Source organism: Coenobita brevimanus, chromosome 97 (assembly GCF_032717465.1).
Source record: "Coenobita brevimanus isolate Jiangsu-jjx chromosome 97, ASM3271746v2, whole genome shotgun sequence".
Taxonomy (NCBI): domain Eukaryota; kingdom Metazoa; phylum Arthropoda; class Malacostraca; order Decapoda; family Coenobitidae; genus Coenobita; species Coenobita brevimanus.
The window spans coordinates 14,357,069-14,378,838 of record NC_137050.1 but is presented as its reverse complement, the minus strand read 5'-3'; the positions used below and the strand labels follow the sequence as shown (position 1 = coordinate 14,378,838).

General features: G+C 41.0%; 1 protein-coding gene across 1 annotated transcript in view; it reads left to right on the top strand.

Moving 5' to 3' along the window:
* The window catches only part of Ndg (Nidogen), a 527,328-nt gene that overhangs the window by 71,303 nt on the left and 434,255 nt on the right, over positions 1-21,770 (top strand). Inside the window, exon 5 of the mRNA XM_080283492.1 lies at positions 15,148-15,433. Within this exon, the coding sequence (XP_080139618.1) occupies positions 15,148-15,433 (286 nt within the window). The remainder of the gene's footprint in view (positions 1-15,147; positions 15,434-21,770) is intronic.

Below are 21,770 nucleotides of genomic sequence, written 5' to 3'. Positions count from 1 at the left end.
TCCTATTATACTAAGAAGACAAATGCCCCTATGATTACCACACACTTCTTTTTCCCCTTTTCCTTTGTACAAGGGAATAATTATACCTGACTTCCAATCCTCCAGGACTCTACCTTCCTCCCAGGCCAATCTGCACATCTTCCACATCCATTCGACTACTATCTCTCCCCCATGCTTCAGCATTTCACCACACACTCCATCAATTCCTGGGGCTTTCCCTGATTTAACTTTCTTCATTGCTTCCACAACTTCTATCCTACTGATTTCTTCCTGTCTTCTCACCTCCCTCCTTCTTCCAGCCATTCCCCAGCCACTTATACTCGCATTACTCCCATCCTCCACGTTCAACAATTCCTTAAAGTGTTCTCTCCATCTGCTCACTTTTTCTCCCTTCTCCACTAGTAATCTAACTCCACTTCCACCCTGTCTTACTCTTTTCACCTCTTTCCAGAACATTTTCTTACAGTCCCTCCACTTTACACTCAAATTCCTTCCAAATTCCTCATCTACTCTCTTCTTACTCTCTCTTACTAATCTTTTCACCTCTCTCTTTCTTTCTACATATAACTCTCTCTTCCGCCTCTCAACTTCTTCCACGCCCCTATTTCTCATCCATTCATTGTATGCTTTCTTCTTTTGTGCTACAGCCCGTTTCACCTCTTCAGTCTACCACGCTGTTCCTTGCACCCCCCTCCGTCTTCTCTTCCTTCCACACACCACATCACATGCTGCACATATTTCTTCTGTAAATATTCTACACACACCTTCCACGTCCCCCATCTGCTCCAACTCATATTTGCCCAATCGTTCCTCCACTTCTCTCTTATACTCTGCCTTTTTCTCATCTTCTTGTAACCTTTCCACTCTCCTTGCAACTACTCCTTCCTCTCGTCTTTCCGTTCTTCTATTCCTCCATCTTTCTTGAACTTTAACTCTGGCCACCACCAAGTAGTGGTCAGAAAGTCCACTCCCCCAACCTCTATAAACTCTTGCATCCAATATACATCTTCGCATCCTTTCATCCACACACACATAATCAATCATTGCCTTCCTTTCACTCAATTCACCACCCACCCTTCTCATCACTCGCCATGTATACCTGTGGATCATTTTATGCCTGAAGAGGGTATTGGCTATCACCAACCCCCTCCCAGCACAAATGTCCACTAACGCACTCCCATTCTCATCTATCTCAGCAGGCACACCCCACTCACCAACTATTCCATCCACCTTCACATTCCCAACTTTACCATTCATATCACCAATCAAAAACACTCTATCATTCCTTCCAAACTTTTCCATGCACACTTCTACATTTGTCCAGAACTCTTCTCTCACTCTTCTAGCACGATCTTGCGTTGGCGCATACACACACACAGTCGCCCACATTTGTATTCCAACTTTCAACTTTACCCACACAATCCTTGATCCAACTGATCCATACTGTCTTATGCTCCTCTTCCATCTTTTACTCACAACTATACATACTCCTTCCTTTGCCCTCTCATTCTCACCTACTCCTGCACATATACCCCATCCATACTCCCATTCTCTCACACTTTCTCCTCTCCATTTTGTTTCAGTTATTCCACATACATCCACTTTCGCATCCTCAAGCACCTGGACAATCTCTCTCTCTTTCACCTCATCATTTGCTCCCCTTACATTCCACGTTCCAATTGCAATGTCCTTTGTCCGGTCCTTGGTCGTCAACGTTTGGTCAGTCCTTGTCCGAGGCTTATTGTTTGTTTTTTTAGTTTGTTGTTTTCCGGGGAGGGGCACTAACCCTCCGCCAACCCTTTTAGTCGCCTTTTACGACAAGCAGGGATACTGGGGGAGTATTCTTGACAAACCCCCCTACCCCCAGGGGGTATTAAATAATACTAATTAATTGCTCTCCGTGTTGGACCCGAATCGTGCTGGACTAACGCGTGTTGGACGCGAGGGTACTGTATAGTGAATTTCGTCCCAGTTTGACCTGAGTACAGGATTTTTCACCATCGTCACGTTCTTTTCCCTCAAACTTGCTTTTAGTAATGTAAATACGAGGTTTATATGCTTATTGACAACTGATTTTCCCTCGTAGTAGGACAGTACACACACCACAGTGTGAATCGAGTGTGGCTGAGTTAGGATATAAATATGTATTAGTTCCTGTCAAATTTTACAGAGTAAAATTTCATTTTGATGGTGCGTAATGTCATGAATTCACGACATTGTATAATGAAGGGAACTTGCGACATTTTATTATTGTGCAAGCCCATGAGAAATTGGAGAAAACCCAGTGTAATTCACTCAGCTAACTGTCATGTGAGAGCACTCAGATTTTACTATTTTTTTGAAACATTTGTCATTGTTTCAGGAGTGACTGTCTTTATGTATATACGGTAAAACTTCAATAAGTAGAAGGCGGAATTTCTGGTAAGTTGAACTCTGACAGAGGTGTGATGTGTTTATTCAAAGGGTTTGATAGGATATTGGTAGTGAAAATTCTGTTGGGTAGAAAGATAGCTGCGATTATATCGGCATATGCTCCACAGGCAGGATTGGATGAAGCAGAGAAAGATAGATTTTGGGATGATTTAAAACGTGTAGTGGGTGGTATGCGGGATGATGAGATAGTGATTTTGGGAGGGGACTTAAATGGTCATGTAGATGAAGCAGCGCAAGGTTATGAAGGAGTGGATGGAGGATGTACTTATGGTCTAAGGAATGCAGAAGGGGAAAGGATACTCGAGTTTGGGGAGGCAACGGACATGATTGTGTGCAACACATATTTTAGGGAAAGAGACAGTAGGTTAATTACGTATGAGTCTAGGAGAAATAGAAGTCAGATAGATTATTTTCTGGTTAGGAGGGTTGATGGGAGGTTAGTGAGGGATGTTAAAGTTATAGGAAGTGAGGAGTGTGTGCAGCAGCACAAACAACTAATTTGTGATATGGTGCTTAAGGAACGAGTGATGAAAAAGAGGACTTATGTACCTAGGAGGAAAATATGGAAACTGAAAAACCAAGTAGCAAGGGATTCCTTCTATAGCGAGTTGAGGAGAGTAGTGGCTGAACAGGGAGCTGTAGACAGAGGCGTTAATGAACAGTACAGAGTCCTCAAGAACAATTTCTTGAGAGTTACTGATGTAACATGCGGTTGGACAAGAGGACCACCAAGACATAAAGTAACTTGGTGGTGGGATGAGGGTGTAGAACCTGCAGTTAAGGAGAAAAGAAGGCTTTTCCGGGAATGGAAGAAGGGTGGTAGCAAAGAGGAATATTTGGCTGCCAAGCGTAGGGCTAGAAGAGAGGTATACAGGGCAAAGTCTGAGTCACAGAGACTATTACTTGATAACCTAAATCATGGGGAAAGGAAAAATATGATATTTAGGGTGGCAGATCAAGTGAAGAGGGATAATCGGGATATTATAGATGAGCAGTGTGTGAAGAATGATGAAGGAAGGGTAGTGGTGAACAGTGAGGATATTAAAGATGCATGGAGAGAGCATTATAGCCGGTTGTTGAATGAGGAGTTTGACTGGGACAGAGAAGGTTTGGAGCCAGCAGATCCAGTGTCTGGCCCTTTGCCTTTGATTGATGCTGCTACTGTGAGTGAGGCAATAGGCAGGATGAAGGTGGGGAAGGTAGCAGCTGTGGCTGGGTTGACTGCCGAAATGTTGAAGGCCTCAGGCAATATAGGGGTGAGTTTAGTCACTGACCTGATAAATAGGATTATTTATGAGTGTGTTGTCCCAGATGATTGGTTGAAGAGTGTAATTGTAAATGTGTATAAAGGGAAGGGTGATGCCCTGGAAAGAGGAAATTATAGAGGTATAATGCTTTTAGATCAGATAATGAAAATAATGGAGAGAGTTTTAGAAGGTATGATTAGAGAAAGAGTGAATATTGATGAGATGCAGTTTGGGTTTATGCCAGGTAAGGGGACCACTGATGCTATATTCATTGTTCGACGGCTTCAGGAAAAATATATTGGTAGGAGAAGGGATCTTTATTTTGTTTTTGTTGATTTGGAATGGCCTTTGACAGAGTCCCTAGAGAGGTGGTGAAGTGGGCAATGAGAAAGCTTGGCTTGGAGGAGTGGCTGGTTAGGGTGGTTATGGCTGTGTATGTGGGTGCTCACACCCAGGTAAGAGTGAATGGAGATTTGAATGATGAGTTTTCCGTGAATGTTGGTGTGTATCAGGGGTCAGTCTTGAGTCCCTTGTTGTTTATCATGGCACTTGAAGCCCTTTCACGTGACTTTAGAAACGGACTCCCATGGGAGTTGTTGTATGCTGATGATTTGGTGTTGATTGCAGAGAACAAAAGGGAGTCGGAGGAAAGGTTTAGGAAATGGAGAGATGGTATGGGGCACAAGGGTTTAAGGGTAAATGCAGATAAAACAAAAGTGATGATATCTAGGGTTGGTGGCGGTACTGTCAAAGACGAGGGAGAGTGGCCATGTGCAGTTTGCCGCAGGGGCGCGGGAAGTAATTCTATCTTGTGTGGTGTGTGTGATAAATGGGTGCATAAGAGATGTAGTGGTATCAGAGGTAGACTGCGAGATAATGCTGATTTTATGTGTACGGCGTGTCGGGGTGAGCAGGTGGAGATTGTCAGACGTGAAAGGATTGAACTTGCTGGTGAATCTCTTGAGTGTGTGGAAGAGTTTTGTTATTTGGGAGACATGTTGTGTGCTGGAGGTGGGGCTGGAGCTAGCTCTGTGGCTAGGGTGAGAAGTGGTTGGAAGAAGTTCAGGGAGCTCTTGCCTCTGCTGACATTGAGAGGACTCTCCCTACGTGCTAAGGGGTCTTTGTATGCAGCATGTGTTATGAGTGCAATGTTGTATGGTAGTGAGACCTGGGCAGTGAAGGAGGAAGATATTTGCCAGCTCAGACGTACAGAAATGACAATGATTAGGTGGATGTGCAGTGCATCCCTGCGTCCGGGGCCTGGAGGGGCTGGGTTTACAATGGAAGAGTTGAGAGGTAGGATGGGACTGGAGTGTATTGGTGTTGTGATGAGGAGGGGTAGATTGAGATGGTTTGGACATGTGGAGAGGATGGGGGATGATAACTGGGTGAGGAAGGTGAGAAGTGTTGATATTGGGGGTGGGGTTATGAGGGGTAGACCGAGAAACACATAGGACGAGGTCATTAAGTGTGACCTCATGGTTAAGGGACTGAACAGGGAGGCTGCAATGGATCGTGCAGCATGGAGAGCTGCCATTAAGTGACCAAGGCCGACACATGCAAGCATGTTGGAGCCTTTAAAAACGAAACAAAAATGAAATGAAATTCCAAGTGCTACATTGTAGTTTATTATATTCCATGTGTTGCATTTTAGTTTAAGTGGTTGTAAATTAAAGTAAATAAGTGCAGAACTTTGCGTAATTGAGTGACTTGCACTGCTCCATCTCTGCAACCTCCTATTCTAGCCTAGCCCATGACAAGCACAAAATTGTTTTTATTGTTTATTTTTGTTGGTTTGTAAATGATCCTTTAGTGTTAATAAACAAGTAATCACATATAATTCGTGACTGTTGGGAGGGGTAATATAGTTCTTTTTCCCCCTTCCATTTATTTTAGGTTAGTCAGAAAATATGGTAAGTCAGACTACCAGAGCCCCATATAGTTCGACTTATGAAGGGTTTACTGTACATCAGTGCATCACTGAACAAAGTTGGTGTATATACTGTACAGTATACCAGTCGCATGCCCCTCCAACTGTCGGGGCAGGAACCCACTCCCATTTTTCACGTATCAAGCCTGCTGCTGTGGGAAACAGTCAGTAGGAGAGGGACAGTGACCAAGGGCAGACGTTCGGCAGGGCAGTGTGAGAAGTAATTCCCAGAGACCAACCTTCATGTCTTGATCTGCGGATCATCCTGCAGCTCTGCTATGTTTTTTTTTTTTTTTTTTTTTTTTTTTTTTTTTTTATGTGTCCGACTCTGGGCATAGGCTTCACAGCCTGCTATCAAGGCCCAGCAGTCCTCCTACATACCATGCACCTCTACATGTCACCACTTCGGCGCTAACACCCACCGTCCATATTGAATACATGCTAGGGCTGTCTCATACAGGACTGGTGTATTGGTATTAGCGGGGGTATTTTTACGACATGTCAGCGGGGCTTCTGGTAGATCAGTAAAGCCTGATTTAATGTAATTCAAATCCTTAAACTGTTCCCTGCCCCAGCGTGGATTTGAACCTGGGTCCCTTGGGACTGTAGGCCACCTCTCTACCGATTGAGCCACTGCACAGTAAAAGTCCTATTATTCGGCAGCTGATTATTTGGTAGATCTAACATTTCAGCAGTTTTGAGAAATAGTCCCATTTACGAAAATCATTGATTGTTCGGCAGATGTCCAGAGGCTTCTCGGCAGTCCAGGAAGTGTTATCTGTGACTTGTAGGCCTAATGTTTCATTACACTTCTGTATGTTTGCTAATTTTTACTGTATATTTTTTTCAGATTCAGGTATAGTACTGTATTGATTACAATATTGCACAGTATCATACAGTACAGTAACCACTCCCACCAAATTAGCGAGCGTTATGTTCCAAGCCCCCTCGCTAATTCTTGAAATTCGTTCATTCTTGACCCCTTCCTGAAAATGACATTTACCAGTAATTACGTAGCCCATGAACCACTGATACTGTAATGCATTACACATAAATAACTGTTGCTCGCTAAATCAGTTTCCCCATTGTTTTCAGCTGTACGGCTGTGACAGCTCTAGTATTTTTATTCCTCAACATAGTAGTGGAAGGGACTGTCCTGTTTAACTAAACCTAACCTAACCAAGTTTAACTGTACCTAATAATTTAACCAAACCTAACCTAACCTAAAGTCAGAAAAATACTTAAAAATACACAGGAGGAATATGAATTGCTAAGGTCTTTCTGATGAAAGTTAAACGTACATTTAGCGCTCATTCTTTTGTTTGTTTTTGTGTTTAATGTGAAAGAGAGAGTATTGATGCAAACAGTAATATTTCCCATTAACCCCTTAATAACCTCCGGCACTGAACAACCCTTTATAGTACCGATGTCAGTGATGTCAAGATAGTGTGAGCTATAAAGAAAACTGAACAATTATGGAGAGGGAACGAAGGTCACTGGTATGTGTACACGACTATACCCTACGATTCCAAGCAGTCAGGCAGTCGGTTAATCTCAGATGTTTTCGCCCATTTGGTAAATACATCGTAACTTTATCAATTTTTCCGTGACTCATAGCGATATCATAGCATGGGTTTAGGAAGCTAAATAACACATTGCTAGGTGAGCCAGACGATTATCTTCACATCTTTAAGAAAAATAAATTGATTTCAGAAGAATGGAAGAAACTTACTTTATATACTCAAAGAGGGATTAAATTTCATACATTTTCTTAAAGATGTGAAGATAATCGTCTGGCACACCTTGCAATGTGTTATTTAGCTTCCTAAATCCATGCCATGATTCATGGGAAAAATTACAAAGTTACGGTGCATTTACCAAATGTGAGAAAACATCTGAGATTAACCGACCCCCTCACTGCTTGGAATTGTAGCGCAGAGTAGTGTAAACATACCAGTGACCTTCGTTCCCTTCCCATAATTGTTCACAGTTTTTTCATAGCTCACTAACTCGACATCACTGACATCGGTACTGTAAAGGGTTGTTCAATGCCGGAGGTTATTGACCCTTTAAATGCGGAGCGTCGCTTTTGCGACGATCGCCAAAAAGGACATAACGGCGGATCGTCGCGTTTGCGATTTGAGTTAATTTTGAATAAACGTGGGCAAGGATGTTCCAGCTGGTATTGTCTATCAGTACCGCCACCCTTTAGCTACAATTAGCATACTTGATGTTTGTACTACTGACCTCCGTTGTTGCCAAGTATCGAGTTTTTCCCCCCTCCCCCCCCCCCACCACGGCCCGGCCAGCCTGGCTGTGATATATGGCAGCGCGCTGACTGCTCAGAACTGTAAATCTGCGCTCTCCTCTCACAAGCAGTTTATGCTAATAGGAAACGCTTGTTTCCACAGTTGTCACACTAACTTTTTTTCGCGTGGTTTTCCCCTGTTTAGCGTCAGTTTACCGCAGGCTTTCAAAGTGACATTATGGTGAGTTCTAGCTCTTCCGAGTCAGTGCGAGCAGCCGACAGGAACAAGAATAAAGTGACGGGTGTAAGGTAGAATAAAAGCGCGCCGCGGTGGTCTTTTGGGAAGTATTATGATTGAAAATAATGTAGTATACGTGTTTTTAGTTGTGAAAATGGAAATGTTTGTTGAGTGACGGGAAGACCGCCACCGCGCTGCTTGTCGGCCGTATGCTCCGTTGATTTTAACCTTATTTTCAGTGCTTATTGTACAAATACGGATTCCAAACTACCTGTACGTTGTAGTATAAAGTTTACTGTGACAGAATGAGGCAGTGGTAGAGGGGAAACCGGGTTACTGGAGGTGTGAAAGTGAAGATTTTGTTACCCAACTTTGCAAGTCTCCACAAGTCCTTGGGTAGTCCACGAAGGCTCAACACCTGTCTCTGGAGAAAGCTGAATGTAAGTACTATTTGCCATACCAAGTATAATGTTCTAGGGTTAATCTCTGATTTTTGGCTAATATTTTCCTACAGGTACTCAGACCGCGATCCAACCCCGCCACACGGGGGGGGGGGGCTGTCCATGGCCATTTTTTAGGGGTTAAGGGGATAATAGAATACATTACTGTTTGCATCAGTACTCTCCCTTTCACATGTAAACAAGAAAACGAACAAAAGAATGAGTGCTAAATGTACATTTATCTTTAATCAGAAAGACCTTACCAATTCATATTCCTTCACTTTATTTTATGTAATATTCCGACTATTTTATTTTGTGTTTGGAAAAAGTACTGTATACAGTACTCACTCCAAATATATTTGTAATAAGTAGTGATGAGTTCGCCAGTAGTGATGTACTGAGCTGGTAGGTAATATTCCATATTATTTTGGCCACCCAGGAAGTGCTATCAGACTTGTTCGTCTACTGTCATTACATTTGTATTTGTTCACTGATTTATATATATATATTTCAGATTCAGGTATAGTACTGTATTGATTGTAGTATTGTACAGTATACAGTACTCTCTCCAAACACAGTTGTCATACCATAAGTGGTGATGACAGTGTCCACCAAAATATTTAAGGTACTGAGTGGGTAGGTTTTTTGATTATTCGGCAAATCCAATTTCTCGGCATCATCCCAGTCCCATAGATGCTGAATAATAGGACTTTTACTATAATACCTCTCCACTCACTGTTGTTAGTTGGAAAATAGCTGTCAAGAAAGAGATGGATGCAGCCAGAGCAGTGTGAAAGGGCAGTGACCAGCAGAGACTCCCCCCTCATTAGTAGTGTCTTCAGGCTAGGATCACCTAGTTCCTTTACAGTTCTGCAACTTCATTCTCGACATAGGGCAGTTCTAGATTTTAAAGCGTTAGATAGTTTGATTGCGTGAGTGAGTGAATTTACCTGCTTAAATTCTCTTGTAATGTAAGCATTCATTTTGCTGTAAGCAATAAATTTACAATTCTTCTCTTTTGAGCTCAGTTAAATGTAAAATAATGTTTCCCTTTTTCCATATTGTTTTCACTAAATTCGCTTTGCTCTCAGTTTGCACAAACTTTCCTTGATATTAATCGTGACTGGTAGTTAGCCAGTTCTTCTGTATTAATTCACAATAAAACTGTTTATGCAAGCTAGGAGATGCAAAAGCAAGAGTCTGGTTTAATATTACTAAGTTTCAGGGTTAATTATTAGCTGTCTGGGAGCAAGGGTCATTCTTTCTCTTAGAGGCTGACATTACTAATAATTCAGCATTTGTGAGTGGTTATTCCCAGCTGAGTACTGTTAGAAGAGAAAGTTTACATATCTCTCATTTTCTGAGATTGGCAGCATATGCCAGAATAAAATAAAAACTTAATACTGTACATTAACTTCATAAGTCGATCCCCCTTGTGACAAGTGGTGACTTTTCTTTTCCACCCATGATTTGTGGTGATATCGTCTTTGCCCGTGGCACTCCACTCCATCTGTCCATCTCATCCTTAGCCTCTCCCTGCCTCTCCCCCCTCCACCTCATTCACATACACTTTCCTCGTTAGTCTCTTGCTCTCCATCCTCTCCACATGGCCAAACCACCTCAGTATATTTCTCCTAATGCCTTCTATCACATCCACATCCACACCACAATGCTCCTTCGTATCTTTATTTGTCAGTCTGTCTCTCCATGTAATTCTTTGTGCTTCTCTTAAATAATTCATTTCCATTGCTCTCGCCGTTGACTTGGTTCAAGTTGCATTTCCGTATGTTAGAGTTGGTATCACAATACCATCATGCAGTGACTTTTTTACTTCCATGCTCACTTACCTGTTTCTTATTACTGCTTTCAAAGAACTGGCAACCTTTCTTCTTTATTGCACCCTTTCAAGTATTTTGGCCTTCAAACTTCGATCCTTACTTATCACACTACCCAGGTACTAAAATACGCTCACATTTTCCATTTCCTCATTATCCAACCTCACTGTACAAACATCCAAAGAAGTGATGACCCGATTCCCAGTACCTTTTGCTTAGAAAGTGGTATCTGGCAACTGCCACAGCCTAGTTATATTTCCTATATTGCACACCGGAAAGAGCAGTATTCAGGTAAACAACACTGAAAAGCAGTATGTAAGTGTTGTTACTGTGTGTATATCTGGCATTATGTGAGAGGAAACCACAATATCCTAGGGTTGAGGCTTAGCTGTATGAAAGATTGTGAAAAGCACAGCTTATTGCTCAAAAGTTTCAGGGTTAAAGTGTGGAGAAACTCTTGTAATACTTATTTTTCATCCTAAATCAACAATACTGAAGGAAAAATGTCCCATAGAAGAAAACCCATAGATAATGTCCAAATCTTGAGTGCTGTCAAATCATAAAAATAAACACCTAAAAATACATTATCTACATATAAATCTCTACACAGAATGATATTTAAATGAGAAAACAAACCCGTGGGCACTTAAGCAGGATGGATCGTCAACATGAATCTATAACCTCTAATTGCGAGAAGATTATTGCTCCTCAGTTAGCAAACATTCCAGCAAGACAGATATTTCTGGCAGCTTAACATCAAGAAAAGGTTGCTTAATGGATGGATAACAGATATAGAGAGGCAGAACATCGAAAAGATGCCAAGTAGAATCCTTTGTCGCACAAGACCAAGACAAACGATTGTATGTGACCAAGAACAACCCCTAACCACCCGTGTTGCTGTCAAGAAGCAAGTTAATCTGCCAGTATTCAGTAAAGTTAGTGAAACCAGTGCAGTTATAAAGGGAAAATTGGTCATTTTTAATTATGCAATGAAATTCCATCATGTAATAATATATTGTTACATTCTTGTCCCACATTGCCACAGGCTCCTACAGCAGTAGTTCAGTATACGAAGGACTTTGCCCAGTGAGTTGTACTTCCCATGGTCAGCCTTCCGGTGTGCATCAACGAGATCAACTGAGATGTAAATAAACACAGGCTTCTGAAGTTCACTGTCTTTATTTTGCAGATAATTACACTTAATGCTTGCCAACTATGGACCCAGGATCGAATCCTGGCTGGGGCAGGGAACAGTTTAAGGATTTGAATTTCCTAAAATGCAGACTTTCCTGATCTATCAGATGACCCGCCGACATGTCGAAAAATAACCCTGCTAATACCAGTACACCAGTCCTGTATGAGACAGCCCTAGCGTGTATTCAATATGGACGGTGGGTGTTAGCGCCTAAGTGGTGACATGTGGACGTGTAGAAGGACTACTGGGCCTTGGGATAGGCCACTGCCCCCAAGAAATAGGCCCTGAAGCCTTTGCCCAGAGTCGGACACACACACACACACACACACACACACACACACACACACACACACACACACACACACACACACACACACACACACACACACACACACACACAAAAACTACACTGTTTTCACAAGTACCAGAGCCATATAGTCTTCACTAACTGCACTGACACTGCGGCTCAAACTGAACTGACATGAAACTGACTCCCCTAGGCTCATCCACCTCCTTGTATAGCTTTGCATTACACCCGAAGCATCTGGTACACTCAGTGGGGCAACAATCACCAACTTGGAGACATCCAAAATATCCAGAGTTCTCTTACAGTTCATAACACTCAAAATTATGTAGCATACAGACTTAGGTAAAATTACATAATTTAAGTCATATAAAGTAAACATTATAGAGAAAAAAAGCATGAAAATTAATGTACAACTTACAAAATAACTCCACTCACAATAACAAGCTAAGTGGCAACTCTGACACATAACCAAACTACGAAAATTACTGAGAACCTGCCAGTACTTTCTATCTAGCAAATCCCTCTTCTCAACATTATGTAGGGCAGGTTCATGGAAGAGCTAAAGAGGGAGAGAGTTAAAGTCAAAACCAAGAGTGCAACAATGAAGAGAACTAAAGACAAAAAGGATTGTGGTAAAAAAAAAAAAGGGGGAGGGGAATCATGACAAAGGCTGATACACATCCAACCCCATCCATGGTGCAGTAATGTCTGGTGGAAGGCCTAGCGTGTGGTGTTGCCAAAGGAAAAATTATAGAAATCCGCTAAATTAGTCTCGAAAGCAGTAAAAATCCGCTAGACTGGTGGAGATTTAAAAAAAAAAAAAAATGATAGACAAGACCTTAAAAAAAATGGCAGATAAATGTAAAAATTTAAATTTTTATTAGCTTGATTGCTTTGAAAACCTCTAAATTTAGCGGGAAAATCGCTTCATTGGTAACACTGCTGGCATGACTCGTGACGACAGGTGAAAACGACCCAGATGTCATGCCTTCTGCCTACAGGTGACATTACATTCCCTTTTCTGTCTCTCTTGCCTTCTCTTTCCTCTTCCTTCTGCCTGTGGGTGACTATACGCTGAGTGACAAGCCAAATGGTTTCCTGTACACCAGGAAACCCTTTACTATGGTGGGTGGTAACCATACAACCAGATTTTGGCACTTGGTGGTTTAGTGGGTAATTACAGCACTCCAATTGGATTGAACCAGTGTAGGTTTGTATCCAAGTGGTGGTTGGGGTTTATTGCTCACGTAATGCCACTCAGGGTTGAGTGAGGCTGGTCACTCTCATCTTAAATGTCAGGACCAACTTGCTTAACCCCTACATTCCTCAGGGGGTAATGTAGGATTGGATGATGATGGTGATGATTGATTGATCTTTAAAAAATAAATAAATAAATAAAAAATAAAATGATAATTTTGCAACATTAGTTTTTTTTATACCATAATGATTACAGGGCAGGCAAAGATTGGTTCCATCTCCTAACTCCCAGTCAAGTGAGTTTCCAATCCCTGGGAGCTTAGTCTGAAATGTAAAGAAGACGAGTCGTCATTTCTTTGGGTGTTTGTACATTCAGTGACTTCATTTCTCTTGAAGACCATAACTTTACTCTTCCCTAATCCCAGGGACTTCACATTTAAATTTTCTTTTACTGAATATTTTGAGTGTCAACTGTACTAAAGGCAATTTGTACAAAAAAAAAAGAAATGCATTTCATGTCAGCATGGCTAGATGTAGCTTCATAAATGAGGTAGCGCTAATGACTGGACTGTCACACATCCATGTTGCAGAATATCCGCCCATCAGAGGCCCTATATTCCCCAAACTTCTCTTTGGAACTCACTTCCCCAGAATAGTTTCCCCCCAAACTTCCAAACTTTGTCTGCAGTACTGTTACAGATTTTTTATGAATGGAGGACACCTGCAGTCAGGTGTATGGAATTATTGTTATATTTTATATACTTTGTTTTTCCGACCTTTCTTTACCTGCAAAAAAATGACTGCAGGCATTTGGGTCAGGTGGGAAGAATGTTAATGATGGTGATGATGAATTGTTTGAGTTACCCAAGATATATTGAATCATTGTGGCTATTAGTGTAGAACACTTTTTGAGAAAGATACAAGGGTTTGCACATAACATCTCTCCCTTTTCTGCATTGCTTGGTTTTAGAAATCTGAAGGTGCAGTGATATAGAAAGAATGACATAATTTGAGATGATCTATACCTCATACCAATTAAACTGGACCAGGCATGTATGGCAACACTGTTCCTGCCGAGATTCTGATTGGCTGAAGGTATTTGTTCGATTTCGTTGTTGCTAAAACTGATACTCTTTTTATTATCAGATGTGATACTGAGTTTGTCGACAATACAATCGTCAAAAGCAATAAGAAATCCGTTATATACTTATCAACAATGAAATTTTTGTAGGAAGATAGAGATATTGAGTCAAGAGAGTAATATAACAGTCCAAGTCAAGGTCAGCATTCAAACAGTTCCTTTAAATCTCTGACACTCCGTAATATAACAGAAAATTAAGGAAACCTGCTTAATCTAAGCTTTGGCATAACACACATTTTAATCTTAAGATCAGTCCGCACCCTTAAATCGTGCCACAACTCTGAATAATTAAAAATTCTAATGAAAAGACAAGTTCTGTGGGGAGGGAGGTTTGAAAAATCGCAAAAAATCAAAGTAGGCTAAAGGAAAACTGTTTTATTATATCTCCTCTATTATGACAGTACAGACTGATCTTAAAATTTTAATGTGATATACCAACGCTTAGATTAAGCAGGTTTCCTTAATTTTCTGTTATATTACGGAGTGTCGGAGATATTTTGTTCGAATGCTGACCTTGACTTGGACTGTTATATTACTTTGTTGACTCAATAGCTCTATCTTCCTACAAAAATTTCATTGTTGATAAGTATATAACGGATTTCTTATTGCTTTTGATGATTGTATTGTCGATAAACTCAGTATCACATCTGAAAATAAAAAGAGTATCAGTTTTAGCAACAACGAAATCGAACAAACACCTTCAGCCAATCAGAATCTCGGCAGGAACAGTGTTGCCATACATGCCTGGCCAGATTAATTGGTATGAGGTATAGGAATAAATAAAGGTCTTTCACAGTATATATGGAGAAGTTCTTAAGATCATCATTTGTCAGCCAGTAGACCCTGTAAATGGAGGTACTGTACATTATTGCTATTGTAAATACAATAATGATCAGAAAGAAGAATAAAATCTTTAATGCAGCAGTGCTTTTTCAGGAGAAGTAATAGTGACAGCCCTGGAGTTTGGATGTTCCGCATTGGTCATATGAGTGTGATGGAAAATATTCAGGAACCAGACCTCATCATTCAGAAGGAAGAGGAGGAAGAAGAGGGAGGAATACTTAGCTGGTTTGGACAGTCAAGAGAGGTTGCAGAGTCCTGTGCAACGGGAGGTGCTGTATGTCACTCCAGTGCTGTCTGCATTGATTACTCTTCTGGCTTCTGCTGCAGTTGTGAGGAAGGTTACTTCGGCAATGGCATCAATTGTCTTGAAGAAGGTACAGTAGCATAATGTTTTGCTGTTATTAATGTTCTAAAAAAATTTGTACAGTGGGCCCTCCATTCACGTGTTTGTGTTTTGCACCACCCTGTATTGCCTTTTACATGGTAACCCCTGGTGCTGCACTTTCTTTGTTTACACGGGTACACAGGCCACGATCAATGTTCAGAATTCCTGCATGGTGATGTAGCGGTCACCAGACACTGATATCATGACCTGGGCACACATGTACACCACTTTTGGCATCTTTCCCCTACCCTTTCCCTCCACTCTTTGGACATTGACCTGTGAGTGCATTACAGTCCCATGTACAGAACACCCTGTTAATAATGACTTACTGTATAAGTAGTCATGTTATGGCACAGTTATATTATATAAAATACCAAAGCTGGAATGAGTCGATCAGCTGGAACATATACTGTTGACACCTCCCAGCTACTGCATTCGTCAATGTCCAGTTACCAACGCATGTGGTCGTTTCTCTGTCTCTTGTACTTTTTAGCTCTTATGCATTATCTTTCAAGGCACATTTCACCAAGCATAATTATTTTCAGTGATAGGTGGGTTTGGTAATTAAATTTTTTGTTTCTACACTCTTGAGATGACTTTTTCCACTAGATTAGGATCATTTGTCCAGGTTTGTGTTCAGTAGGACATAAACATTTTGTCGTAAATGGACAAACACTCAGAATTTCACATAGCTGGTATCTGCATAGCTGTTCACTTGATGTCATTATTACGCTTATTTTCAGTTTTATTTTGCCCGTAGATAGTGCACAATAATGTCTGATATACTGTTCAGCATGATATCGTGTCAATGGAATGATATCGGCAATTTTTTTTTTTTTTTTTACTGGCATAAATGAAGGAATATTTTCCTTTTTTTGCTCCATCTGTAAATAATGACAGTATTCCATGTGATAAAAGGCTAGCTTGAAACCAGTTTTCTGTTCTGTTCACTGTGTTGTGGACTCTTGACTGGTGAAAAGAAATATGAATCGTTCCGAAGACTGGAAGTTGTACTGGGAAATAAGCGTGTGTAGCACCTGGACAACCCACATGGATCAAACTTGTATACCTCCTTCATGCCACAGATTTTATATGGCTGTAAGGAACTTTTTAACCATAAACAGTTTCCTGGTGTCTGGCAATATATTAAATTACTAGCCTTGTTCCAAGGTGGGGCAATATCGATGTCCCTGGTGGGATAATAACTGCATTGCATTGTTTTGTTGTATCATTTATAAAGACTCTGGCATGCTTGCATGCATCACCCTTGGTTACCTAATTGTGGCTGTCCATGCTGCTCTATTTCTGGCAGCCTCCATATTTAGTCCCTTATCTCTGAGGTCACGCTCTGTAACTGTCCCAGATCTTTTTCTGTCTGCCCCTCTCAGCCCTACCCCTGACATATCCTCTATCCTCTCCATGTGCCCAAATGATCTAAATCTGCTCCCCCTCATCACAGTACCAATACACTCCAGTTCCATCCTTCCTCTCAACTCACTGATCTTAAGCCTAGCCCTCCTGTGCCTCACATTCAAAGATGCATTACACATCCATCTAATCATAGTCATTTCTGTACATTTGAGCCTCTGGATATCCCCTTCCTTTACTACTCAGATTTCACTGTCATACAGCGTTACACTCCTGACACATGCCTCATACAACAGCATTACACTCCTGACACATGCCTCGATACAAAGATGCCCTAGCAATAAAGGAGAGCCCTCTCAGTGTCAGGAGAGGCAACAGCTCCATGAACTTCCTTCAACCACTTCTTACCCAAGCCACAGAGCTAGCTCCAGTCCCACCTCCAGCACATAACAGTCAGTTTAAAAAATGGTTTTCTGCCAGTGGGAACTAAATTAAGTGCTCAACAATTATTATTACTAATTCATAAACAAGACAGAGAGTGGAACTGAAGATGATTCGACAATTGATGAATTACCTGAAGAGTCAGATGAGGAATCACTTGTATCTGTAGAAGTCTCTTAAGGGCCAAAACCAAGAAGACTGAGATGTAACTAGTAACACAGAGGATAAATAGAGTGAGGACTATGATGACCAAAGATTTGGAGTTCAAGGACGGAGACTAGGATTATGTGATATGATGGACTTTAATATTGTATACCAGAATTTGCTTTTATCGGAGTCAAGGACTCGACCAGACTAAATTCTTATATATCGAGAAAAGTCCGAATGTGACAAGTGATAAGTGAAATATACAGAGTGAACTGAATGAATGGAAGGCAATGATAAATAATGTGTGTGGATGACAGGATGAGAAGGTGTGTAATGGATGCAAGAGTATATAGAGGTTGGGGGAGTGGACTTCTGACCACCATTTGGTGGTCGTCAGACTCAAGGTCCAAATGAAACGGAGAAAAAGAAGAACGGAAGGACAGGAGGAAGCAGTTCATACAAGGCGTGTGGAAAGGTTACAAGAGGATGGAAAAAAGGCAGAAAATAAGAGGGAAGTGGAGGAGCGATTGGGAAAATATGGATTGGAGCAGATGGGGGACGTGAAAGATGTGTGCAAGATATTCACAGAAGAAATCTGTGCAGCATGTGAGGTGGTGTGTGGGGTGAAGAGAAGATGAAAGGCTATGCAGAGAACAGCATGGTGGACTGAAGAGGTAAGAGAGGCTGTGACACAAAAAAAGAAAGCATATAGTGAGTGGATGAGAAACGGGCATGGAAGAAGTTGAAAGACGGGAGAGAAAGTTATATGTAGAGAGGAAGAGAGAGGTGAAAAGATTAATAAGAGAGAGTAAGAAGAGAGTGGGTGAAGAATTTGGAAGGAATTTGAGTGTAAAGTGGAGGAAATGTATGAAAATATTCTGGAAAGTGGTAAGGAGAGTTAGACAGGGTGCCAAAGAAGTTAGTTGGGGAGTGAATGATAAAAATCGTAGATTACTAGTGGAGAAGGGGGAAAAAGTGAACAGATGGAGAGAACACTTTAAGGAATTGTTGAATAAAAGTAATGTGAGTGTAAGTGGCTGGGGAATGGCTGGGAGAAGGAGGGATGTGAAAGGACAGGAAGAAATCAGTACGACGGAAGTTGTGGAAGCAATGAAAAAGTTAACATGGGGAAAACCCCAGGCATTAATGGAGTGTGTGGTAAAATGCTGAAGCATGGGGGAGAGATAGTAGTAGAATGGATGTGGAAGATGTGCAGATTGGCCTGGGAAGAAGGTAGATTCCCAGAGGATTGGAAGTCAGGTATAATTATTCCCCTGTACATAGGAAAAGGGGAAAAAGAAGTATGTGGTAATCATAGGGGCATTTGTCTTCTTAGTGTAATAGGAAAAGTATTTGGTAGGATACATATTATCAGAGTTAGGGAAATAACAGAGGAATTAGTTTGAGAAGAAGAGGGAGGTTTTAGAAAGGGAAGAGGTTGTGTAGATCAGATATTCATTCTTAGATCATTTGTGGAAAAGCGTCTAGAGAAGAGAAGGAAGTTGTATGCAGCCTTCATGGATGTGGAGAGAGCATATAACAGAGTGGGTAGACAAGGATTATGGAAAGTATTATGATTATATGGAGTAGATGGGAAGTTGTTGAATGCCATGAAGTGTATGTATGAGGGTGCTAAGGCTGCAGTGCGTGTGGATAGTGAACTGAGTGAATTTTTCTATTTGATGGTTGGATAGTGTCATGTCTCCATGGTTGTTCTAATCTGTATATGGAGGGTGTTATAAAAGAAATACAAGGTGGGGCAGTGGATGTTGGAGCGGCCCTTGTGAGAGAGGGCAGTGTTTGGAAACGCCCTGTACTGTTGTTTGCAGATGATAATGTGTTGTTAAGTTAAGACAGAGGGGAGCCGAAAGGCTTGGTGGATGAGTTTGGGAGAGTGTGTAAGAAACGGAATCTAAAGGTGAATGTAGGGAAGAGTAAAGTTATGGTCTTTGAGAGAAATGAAGTCAGTGAATGTACAGTGAGGTTGGATGAGAAGGAAATGGAAAATGTGTGTGTGTTTAAGTACTTGGGTAGTGTGATGAGTAAGGATGGAAGTTTAGAGGGTGAAGTGCTTTAAAGGATACAAAAATGAAGAAAGGTTGCTGGTTCCTTGAAGGCAGTGATCAGAAACAGGGGAGTGAGCATGGAAGTGAAGAAGTTACTACGTGACTAAGGTGACCAGAGTCCCACTTTTGGGCGGGACAGTCCCACTTTTTTAATTGTGACTAGAATGTCCGGCTTTTTGAGCAAATTATCTTAAACGTCCCACTTTTAGAAATTTACAGTACTATTGCATTAGATATAACATGACCTTCTTTTATGAAATTAGGATGAATTAAAAAAATTATGCTTAATCCTAACCAAATGAAAAACCGAATTATTAATATAAAATCTGTAATGCTCACTAGCTGGTAACTGGTCGACCCATCCACTGTACCGTACAGTATGTTCGGAGTTTGTAGGAGACGTTAGTGTTTGATTAGCAGCCTCAGGGTGAGGTGTAGCGCAGCAGCAGTCGCTGTCATATTAGTCAATATCTGTCAGTCTATCCATCTGTCTATATCTGTCAATCTATCTACACACACACACACACACACACACACACGTGCGTGCGCGTCCTGCTTTTAGCTCCAATAAATCTGGTCACCTTATGCATGACAGTATTGTGATACCAACTCTGACATATGGAAGTGAAGCTCGGACCTTGTTGGAGGGACAGAAGTCAAGAGTGAGAGCAGTGGTAATGAGTTATTTGAGAGGAGCATGTTGAGTCACGTGGAGAGAAAGACTGACAAATGAGGATATAAAGGAGCATTGTGGTGTGGATGTGGATGTGATAGGAAGTTTTAGGAGAAACACACTGAGGTGGTTTGTCCATGTGGAGAGGATGGAGTGTGAGACTGACGAGGGGAATGTATGTGAGTGAGGTGGAGGGGAGAGGGAGGGGGAGGCCAAGGATGAGGTGGAGGGATAAGAGTGGAAAGGTATATGAGAGAGGGGAGTGTGAGCTGGGAGCGGGGCAGTGAAATGGCGGAGGACAGGGCGACATGGAGTTGCTTTGTTTGTGGCCACCCCTTACGGGATTAAGGCGTCTGGCAGTAGATAGATACATAGGTAGAACATCTTTAGTTTGTTAGACAGTAAATAGATGTTTCCGTTTCCAGCGTTGCTGTCAATATCATTTGTATATACAAAAAATGTACTGTAATTATCGATTGATGATGAGATTGGGATAGTCTTTTCAATGGCTAGTCTTTCTTCATAGCTTAGATCCCTTAAGCTTGATGCCCATCTTGTGGCTGCCCTTTGTACTTTTTTCAGTCTCATCTATGTATTTTTAGAGATAAGGATTCCAGGCTACTGATGCATACTCCAGGGTTGGTATGATGAATTATGTTATTATCTTCTCAGCATGTCTTCATTTATATGAGGCCATGAGAAGCAGAACTCGCCAAGCGCCACCCCGGCCGAAAACCAGGTTATTATAGCATTGTCTTCCCCCACCCTTCCCCTATCTGGAGAGAGACAGAGGCGGGAGTTTTTCAAATATCGTCAAGGTCGTATTCGCATGTTAGTGCACCACACTTTCATGAAAGTAAGGTCATTCAATCATGAAAGTAAGGTCATAAAATAAAAATAAAATTATTATTTTTTGCAATTTTTATTCAGCTTACGATTATTGTCTCACAATGCATAATGACATTACCATGAATTTTCTGTAAGGAAAAAAGTAACAGTAAAAATTAATAACAATACCTACCTTAGACCATTCCAAAGCTGAAGGAAGGTGGCAAAATAAAACAATAATATTATTGTTATACGATATTACTTTCTTGAGTAAGATAATAATAATGTTTTCCATTAATTTTATTGATTGCTTTATTATTTTTCTTCATTCTACGTTTCGTGCATTACATTTTTTCATTAATGTCGTTTTTCTCTTCTCAATAATTTTTGTTTATTATCATGCCCATTACTTCCATGTATTATTATTGTATTGTATTATTATCTTATTATACTATTATTATGTTATTTTCATTGTACATGTTCTTTTTTTGCTCTATTCTTACATTGCCTCTTTCCTTAGGCATAAAAATGAAATGAAAATAAACACGGAGAAAATCGAGGTCACAGATTTCCGAATTTCAAAATGCCATACCTCGTGACCCTATAATGCTATGAAGTTGAATGTAGTCTCAAAATGATCAGCATTTTATACCCTATTCACGTAAGTAATAAGCGAAATTATAAACGTTCAGCATTTTGAGTGGCAGGAGTATGAACGCGATGAGGTGTAATGAACATTTTATTCATAACACCAATAAATTGCAGTCACGCTCCTGCCGCTGGAAATTTCGACAGATTTTAATTGATT